This window comes from Marmota marmota, unplaced genomic scaffold, assembly GCF_001458135.2.
Source record: "Marmota marmota marmota unplaced genomic scaffold, marMar, whole genome shotgun sequence".
NCBI classification, from domain to species: domain Eukaryota; kingdom Metazoa; phylum Chordata; class Mammalia; order Rodentia; family Sciuridae; genus Marmota; species Marmota marmota.
Window position 1 is genome coordinate 6,330,203 of NW_026000261.1, and position 8,791 is coordinate 6,338,993.

The 8,791-nt window shown below is 32.2% G+C and overlaps 1 protein-coding gene across 1 annotated transcript in view; it reads right to left on the reverse strand.

Moving 5' to 3' along the window:
- Col4a5 (collagen type IV alpha 5 chain) overlaps nucleotides 1-8,791 on the reverse strand; it is a 231,190-nt gene that overhangs the window by 122,931 nt on the left and 99,468 nt on the right. Inside the window, exons 3-5 of the mRNA XM_048796868.1 lie at nucleotides 4,220-4,270; nucleotides 898-942; nucleotides 554-616 (exon numbers count right to left, since the gene is read on the reverse strand). Coding sequence (XP_048652825.1) covers nucleotides 554-616; nucleotides 898-942; nucleotides 4,220-4,270 — 159 coding nt within the window. The remainder of the gene's footprint in view (nucleotides 1-553; nucleotides 617-897; nucleotides 943-4,219; nucleotides 4,271-8,791) is intronic.

Consider the following 8,791-nt stretch of genomic DNA (forward strand, 5'->3'; position numbering starts at 1 on the left):
TTTTTTTGAATTTATTTATTTATTTATTTATTTTTTAATTTTTATTTTTTTTTAAATTTTTTATTGTGGGTTGTTCAAAACATTACAAATTTCTTGACATATCATATTCCACACTTTGATTCAAGTGGGTTATGAACTCCCACCTTCACCCCATACACAGATTGCAGAGTAAGGAATCTTTAACCCAATGCATTATCCCAAATTATTATGCATGCTTAAAGAAATTACTGATGTTTAATATATTGAAAAAATGTTAAGGCAAAATATACTCTATGCCCTAGATATGAAGCTACTACATCTTTTTTTTATTAGTTTCTCAAGACAATACAATGAGTCTTGACATATCTTTATTTTAGTAGTTTACTTTCTTATGTGGTGCTGAGGATAAAACCCAGTGCCTCACACATGGAAGGCAAGCACTCTACCACTGAGCCACAACCCAAGCCCTGAAGTGACTACATCTTGTCTTCAACTTCTTCATGTTGGTTTCTTTAGATTTTTAAGTCTATTATTATCAAGCACATTGCCTAATATTAAGCTAAAGAAATATCACCTTGGTTCCATTGCATCCTGGGATACCTTGAGGTCCTGGGGCTCCATCATGGCCTGGCATTCCCTTTGAAAAAAGGGATACAAGACATGTATTTTATTTCATAAATGACTTTTTTATGTTTTTTAAAATCTTTTTGGTTGTAGTTGGACACAATATCTTTATTTTATTTTTATGTGGTGCTGAGGATCGAACCCAGGGCCTTGCACATGCTAGGCAAGCACTCTACCACTGAGCCACCACCCCAGCCTTCTTAGATGACTTTTTAAGGAATTCTATTTTATCTTTGTGTAGTATTGGAGATCAAACCGAGGAATTCACACATGCTAGGCAAACACTCTACTCACAGGAAGACCTGGTGTCCCTGGAAATCCAGGAAGTCCAGGAGGACCCTATAAGAAGAAAAAAATATCTGAATCAAATAAAAACCAATAACAATAAAAACTATATCTTACCTAAGGGCATTATTAAGTTTATATTTAGACTAGATATAGACAAAATGTGTCTCATTGAGTATTACCATTCATTGTTCTTTTAAACATTAGAGAAAAACCACCTATATGTGTTTTTTAAAAATTTTTTAACCTTTATTTATTTGTTTGTTTGTTTGTTTATATGTGGTGATGAAGATCGAACCCAGTGCCTCACACATGCCAGGCAAGTGTGCTACCACTGAGCTACAACCCCATCCCCTATATGTGTTTTAAAAGTTTCTTTTATATAGAAAACTAAAGAAGGAACTCTTATTTTAGGGAGTGCTATTTTCATTGCACTTGGTATGAGTAAGCAAAGCAGTGGAAGAAACATTTCTTCTAACAAGTAAAGTTCTCCAGGTTTGCCACAAATAATGAATAATGAGGAGGTAGCAAATACATTTGCCTCTAAGGATGTCAATGTGATCACCTCCAAAGATCCTTAAATTAAATTTCCCTGTCAGAATTGGCAAAAATACAAGTGGGACAACATTCCCATAGGTAAGGCTATGGGGAAAAGGTTCTCTCATACACTGTTAATGGGGATTCAAATACTGTGAAGGGAGATTTAGAAATATCTGGCAAAATTACACCTGCATTTACCTTTTAACCTAGCAACTCACTTCTATGAGTCTATCTCCAAGATACACTAGAAATTATGAAACAAAATATGATATCTGAGGTTAGTTACTGCAGCATTATTATAGCTACATCTATGGAGAAAATGCAGAAGATGAGTCTGAAAGGTCTTGTGCCAAAAAGCAAGAAAGCTATCAAAGATCAGTGGAAGTTTTGTTAGAAGGGCACAGAACAGGAGTGAACTTGAAGGACCTCCCACAAGCCATAGATGGCACAATCTGGACTTCAAAAAGAATAATGACTACAATTGTTTGAAACACTAAATTCTATGTGTTTACCATAAAAAATTTCACAAAAATATTCCTTGATCACCACTGGAAATTGCTGGTGTAGCAACTCATTAGCTTATGAAAATTATAGCTAAAAAAGGAGGATGCAGAATATTTTTAAAAATCACCATTTTGTAATTCTCAACAAAATAATGACCATCAACAGATGCTGGACCACTTGGTGAAGGTTGGTGGGAAAATTTTTGATTCAAGAAAAAAGCTGACATTATGTAAGACCAGTGAATAAACCCAGTCTCAAAAACTAGGATAGCCAGATATTTGTATGTCATGATGTAATTCTATAGTAAATGTACAATGCTACCTACAAAGTGCACTTTTGCCATTTAATTTTATTGCAATATGATTTAAATGCAGTAAACACACAAATCTTTAATGTATACCTCTTTTTGAGTCCGTGGAAACTACTTTAGTGTCTCTTGCGGGGTAACATCCAATTTATAGAAAATATGGGGGACAGAGGAACAATTTAAATGATGCCATGAAGAAATAATCAGCCAAACTCAGAATGTGGAATGCAGTATAATACAAATGACCCAGTTTTTCCAATAGCACTATAAAAGAGGTATAAGAAACATAGCAATCAAAGGCAATACATGGACCTTGCTTGGATTATGATTTGAACAAACCAATTGTAAAGGGCATTTTTGAGACAACTGAGGAAATATAAATGCAGACTAAGTTTTAAAGTATATGAAAAATGACTCCTAATTTATTAAGGTCTGATAATGGTACAGTGATGATGTGCTTGTCCATTACAGAGGCATAATAAAGTGTTAATAGAATGAATGAAGTGATAGATTTACTTTAAACATTTCAAAAACTAAAGGGCAGGGGAAGAGATTTAACAAAATTGTCAAAAACATTGATTTTTTTGAAATCTGGAGAAAAGTACATAGATGTTACTGCATTATATTCTCTCTACATTTGTAGACATTTCACATTTTCCACAATATTTTTTTTTAAAAACTGTCAAAAATTGCATATTAGTTGATACATGAGGATGCTGGAACTATTAGGCTACCTTTGCCCAGGCACTTCTGAAGTTGTTGTTGAGGGGCATGGACTATCCAAATACCTCCAGATATTTGGATATGGGAACTGATAGAATGGCCAGTTCTTTTTAGTCTCCACAAAGCTTAGGCTGTAGTTAATGGTAACTATAACTATTATGAAATATGTTATGATTATCATGAAGACATTTAATAGTATATTGGTAACTATTTATTACAGAAAACAAAGAAGAATGTATGCTAAAATAAACTAAGAGTTTTGAGTCTTCTTTGTTTCTCCAGTATTATGTTCACTTCAGTCATACACAGCACATAAGACAGCTCTGGATTGTTAAAACGGATACAATTAACAGTGATTTTAATGTTTATGTAAGATTTGTACATCTACTAATTTTCAAAAATCAAAGAATCAGAATGTTAGGTTGTTTTCTGTCATACATATAAACATGTAATGTCCAACCCATGTATTTTATAGTCCAAGTAAGGGATCACATCAGTCCATAAAGACAGAATTTCACAGCAAAAATGGATTGTGCTGTTTAACTCTCTAATATATGAAGAAAACAAGGCTCAGAAAAGTGAAATATGACCTTCAAACCTAGTACTATTTTTAAACTAGATTTCTCTTAATTCCAGAAAACAGTCAAATGTATGTGAACCTAAAGCTTTTGAGGAAAAAAAATTTACTAAATGTGAATTTTAGTTTTGAGATGCATCCTGATTTTCAGAACTCTACAACTCGAAAAATCATGCAAGTTAAAACTAAGGAAATGTACTCTTCTAAAAGCAATTATTCTTTTAATTGTTTAAACCAATCTTCTTCAAGATACACAATTTTATAATACTTGAAAATGGTAAAATGAGAGGCTATATAGCCTGAGGAGACTAGCCCTCTGAAGCCCAGCAGGCTGACATGATCACAATGCTTGAGAAGTTTTGGTTTGAATCAACTATATGATAAAGATTTTAAAGAAAGTGGGAAAACCTCTGAATTTAGCATCTTCATGTTTCTTAATCATAAACTACTTTAAAATCATCTTATATACATTTAAACAGACATCTAAATATATAACTATCAAAATACAAAAAAGGCTAATTTTATTCATATGCCAATTCTTAAATTTTAGCTTTTTAAATAAAGAATAATTTTCTTCCATCATTTTGAAGTGGATCTTCTCCAGTTCTCTCATAATGGTTCATTCATGTTTCATCTTTTTCCAAGAGTAAAGCACTTGGTATACAGTGAATATTGCTTACTCTGATTCCTTTTGGTCCTGGTGGCCCTGGAATTCCATCATCACCCTGAAAAATACAATATATTTAGTCCCTATTTCTTAAAAAATTCACTCAAATAACTAATTTTTGCAATATGGCAATATAACATACTAAATTTTTTGTGAAATTTGGGGAGAAATTACATATCCAAGGAAGAAGCATTTATTATTGCAATTAAAAGCACTGGGGTAAATTATATAATCAAAAATAGGAAGAATCTTTATTGACTGAGAAGAAAACTGCTGACATATAGAAGAAATTTTACATACATAAAGTTATATATGAGTCATGCAAGAAAACAGAGATGATATAGTGGTATAGACATTCCCCAAAACATTTATGCATAAACAACATAAGAGGTGAAAATATGGGCAGTTTCTACGTTGTCCTCAATCTGCCATGCTGCAAATAAATAGCATTATCTCTGTGCCCAAACACATTCTGTTTTTGAATTTTCTGTTTTAAACTTTGTTTTATTTTGTAAGTCATTTTCTACTGGCAGAGCTTAAGAAGGACTGAGAAAGTACTATAAACTTTCCTTTGTAGCTTCTGTTGCCAACTCCATGCAAAAGAGGCTACCCACATGTGTCTTCATTTATTTATCCATTTTCAGTCACAATTGCATTACTTAAAATTTAAATTCTTTTTTCTGTTTTTATTAACTACTTTCTTTTATAAAAATGAATAAAGAAAACCTAGCTGTGTTACACGTACCAAATATATTCACAAGTTCTAGGAACAAGAATACAGATATCTTTGGGGCAGGAAAAGGAAACCATTGTTCTCCTTACCACATTCTGCTTTTAAAAAGTTTAATAATTGCTGGGGTCGTGGCTCAGTGGTAGAGCACTTGCCTAGCACATGTGAAGCACTGGGTTCCAGCCTCAGCACCACATGAAAATAAACAAACAAAATAAAGGTATTGTGTCCATCTACAACTAAATTTAAAAAAAAGTTTAATAAGCTACTCTTTCTTTTTCAAATGTATTTCTAAGAGGATTAAAGTAAATCAAATCCCACTTTAAAACAAATAGAAGAACTTTTGCTCAATGAATATTTTGTTTGCCTTTCCACCGATTGCAGAAATAAAACACAGATGTCACAATATTGTACCAGTTGTACTAATCAACATGGTTAACTAAGAGGAATAAATTAAAGATATAAATATTAGAAAGGATAGAGCTGGGGGTTTAGCTCAGTATTCGAGCATTGGCTGAGCATGCATAAGGCCTTGGGTTTGATCCTTGGTGCAACATTTTTAAAAAAGAAAAAACATTAAGAGAGGATGAGGTAAAACTACTAATATTTGCAGGTTATATGATCGTATGTCTGAAAAACACAAGCTTGTTAAAAGAAAAATATTATTAATGAACAACTGTGTATAAAACTAATATTAAAAAACCCACAGCTTTCTTATACCAATAACTACCAGATAAAAGACATAAGAGGAAAAAATATCTAATTTACAACTGCAACAAAAAAATGATAAAATATTTAGTAATGAATGCAACATGAAAAATACAGATTCATAAGAAGAAAAGGTTAAAACATGCCTGAAGTTCACAAAAGAGAACTTGCACAAATTAAAAGGCATTCCCTGTTCCAGGATAACAAAATTCAACATTCAAAAAGTCAATTCTCAGGCAGGCATGGTGGCACATACTTGTAATCTCAACTAGTCAGAAGGCTGGCAAGTTGGAGGCCAGCCTGGACAACCTAGTAAAAGCCCATCTCAAAATAAAAATTAAAAAGGGCTGGGAATGCATCTTGGTGATAACACACTCATGGGTCCAATTCCCAGGACCAAACAGTCAATTCTCAATGAATTTAATTACAAATTTGATACAATGAAAACATATATAATGAGTTTTAAAAACTAGACACTGATTTCAGAGTTCATGTAGAAAAATAAAAAAGCAAGAACACTGAGAAAAAATATAATAAAAGAGCACTGAGGGGTCACTAGTCCTGTTAGGTATAAAAATATAGTATAAAGCCTCTATAATTAATATAGTTTAGTTTTGATACATGAATAATCTGACCCTTGGAAGACTACTGGAAGTTTCAGAAACAAATCCATACATTCAGATGAATCTGGTTTACTTGTCTCCCCTTATTCAAGGAGGACACATTCCATGACCCTCAGTGGATGCCTGAAATTGCAGATGGTACCAAATCAATCAATCAATCAATCTATCTATCTAAATATTATATATGTTTTATATATGTTTTTATATATATGGAGAGAGTTTTTTCCTTTGCATGCATTCCTATGGTAAAGTTAAATTTATAAATCAGACATGTAAGAGACTAATAATAACTAATAAAATGGAATAATACAACAGTATACTATAATAAAAGTTATTTAAATATATGAACTATTAATTTCTGTAAATTTCCATTTAATATTTTAGACCGTGATTAACCATGAGTAATTGAAACCATAGAAAGTAAAAATGGAGATAGAGGAGACTACTGCATAATGAAAGTGTCATTGCATATTATTGGAGAAAATGATGTGTGACACACTTGTGAGACCATCTGGAAAAAAATGTGAATCTTATATCAAAAGCCATATATCAGGATGAATTCCATATGAGTAAAATGCTTAAATGTAAAAATAAAACATCAAATTGCCAGAGAAAAATATTTGAGAATTGTTATATAATCTTACAGTGGGGAAGGCTTTTCCTACTCAAATTCCACAAGATATAAGGAAAAGGATCTCTAAAAAATACAGACACATAAATGCATAGACATACATGTACACATTCAGCAAAAACAAATGACAAAGTAGGGGAACATAATGCAATTCACAGTATAACAAAGAGCGAATCTCCCTAACAGATAAAGAGCTCAGTAAATATGAAAATACCAATACTCCAATAGGAAAGTGGGCAAATGATATAAATATACAGGTCAAAGAAAAGACAAATGATTATTCAGACATATAAAAAATACATTCTCTCTCATACAAAGAGAAATGCAAGTTAAAACTACATTGAGAGACCACTTTCTTTTATCATACTGGCAAAAATCAAGTTTCATAATAGTACTGTGGAGCTATAGGGCAATAGATCTTCTTACATATGGCTGAACCAAGGCTAAATCATGTAACTTTTGGAGAAGCAATTGGGGAATATCTACAAAAATATATGTGTACCCTCAGATCTAGCAATAATATTTCCAATCATTCATCTTACAGTTAATCCCTTATTGGTGAAAGGATATCTAATTGAATCTGAATGTCTTAGTAAGACTGTTTATAGTAAGAAAAATTGAAAACTATCTAAATCAATAGAAGACTGGTTAATAAGCTGTGACTTATATACACAATAAAATAAAATTCACCCATGGAAAATAATAAGGATGTCTGTGTGTACTCATATGGGATATCTATAATTTATATTAAGTGAAAAACAAAAGTTAAACATAATGACTACTATTTCACAAAGGGAGTAAAAGTATGTGTGTATACCACAGTGACTAATGAACACAAATGGAAAGGATGTTTCTCATTATATACCTTCTTATGTTAATTTATCTTGAAAAAAGTGAATGCATTGTCTATCTAGGAGGAGGGATGAAAAAGGGGAGGAACTGCTAAATGAAACTGAGCAAATTATGCCATGTACATGTATAAATATATTACAGAATTCTACTTTAAAGTGTAACTATAATGCACCAATTAAATAAATTAAGGTAAGAAACTAAATTTTATTTTAAAGAATAAAAACTCCTTTCAATCTGAGTGCAATGGTGCATGACTGTAGTCCCAGCAGCTTGGGAGGCTAAGTCAGGAGGATCGTGAGTTCAAAGCCAGCCTCAGCAACAGCAAGGCCCTAAGCAACTCAGTGAGACCCTGTGTCTTAATAAATACAAAAGAGGGCTGGGAATGTGGCTCAGTGGTCAAGTGCTCCCTGAGTTCAATCCCTGGTACCATTAAAAAAAAACTCCTTTCAAAATATGTATAAATATATACACAAATGTAATGTATACATTAATATATACATATATAAAATGTTTGTTTCATACATGTTTACTTTTATAAATATGAGTGTACAATAAAGAACAATCCTACAAAGTTTTTGACTTAGTATATGTATTGACATGTACCAGAATAACTAATACTAGAATTCACTTATTTTGGAAAACCTGAAGTCATACTGGACACAGAAATACAAAGCACTTAAAATTTAGAAACCCTGGGTTGGGAATGTGGCTCAAGTGGTAGCGCACTCGCCTAACATGCATGAGGCACTGGGTTCGATTCTCAGCACCACATAAAAATAAAATGGAGATATTGTGTCTACCTAAAACTAAAAAATAAATATTAAAAAGAATTAAAAAAATAAAACATTAAAAAATTTAGAAACCTAAAAGTTTAGAAAGCACTTATGTTCTTTTTCTTAAAGAGAGAGAGAGAGAGAGAGAGAGAGAGAGAGAGAGAATTTTTTTTTAATATTTATTTTTTTAGTTTTCAGCGGACACAACATCTTTATTTGTATGTGGTGCTGAGGATCGAACCCAGCACCGTGCACATGCCAGGTAAGC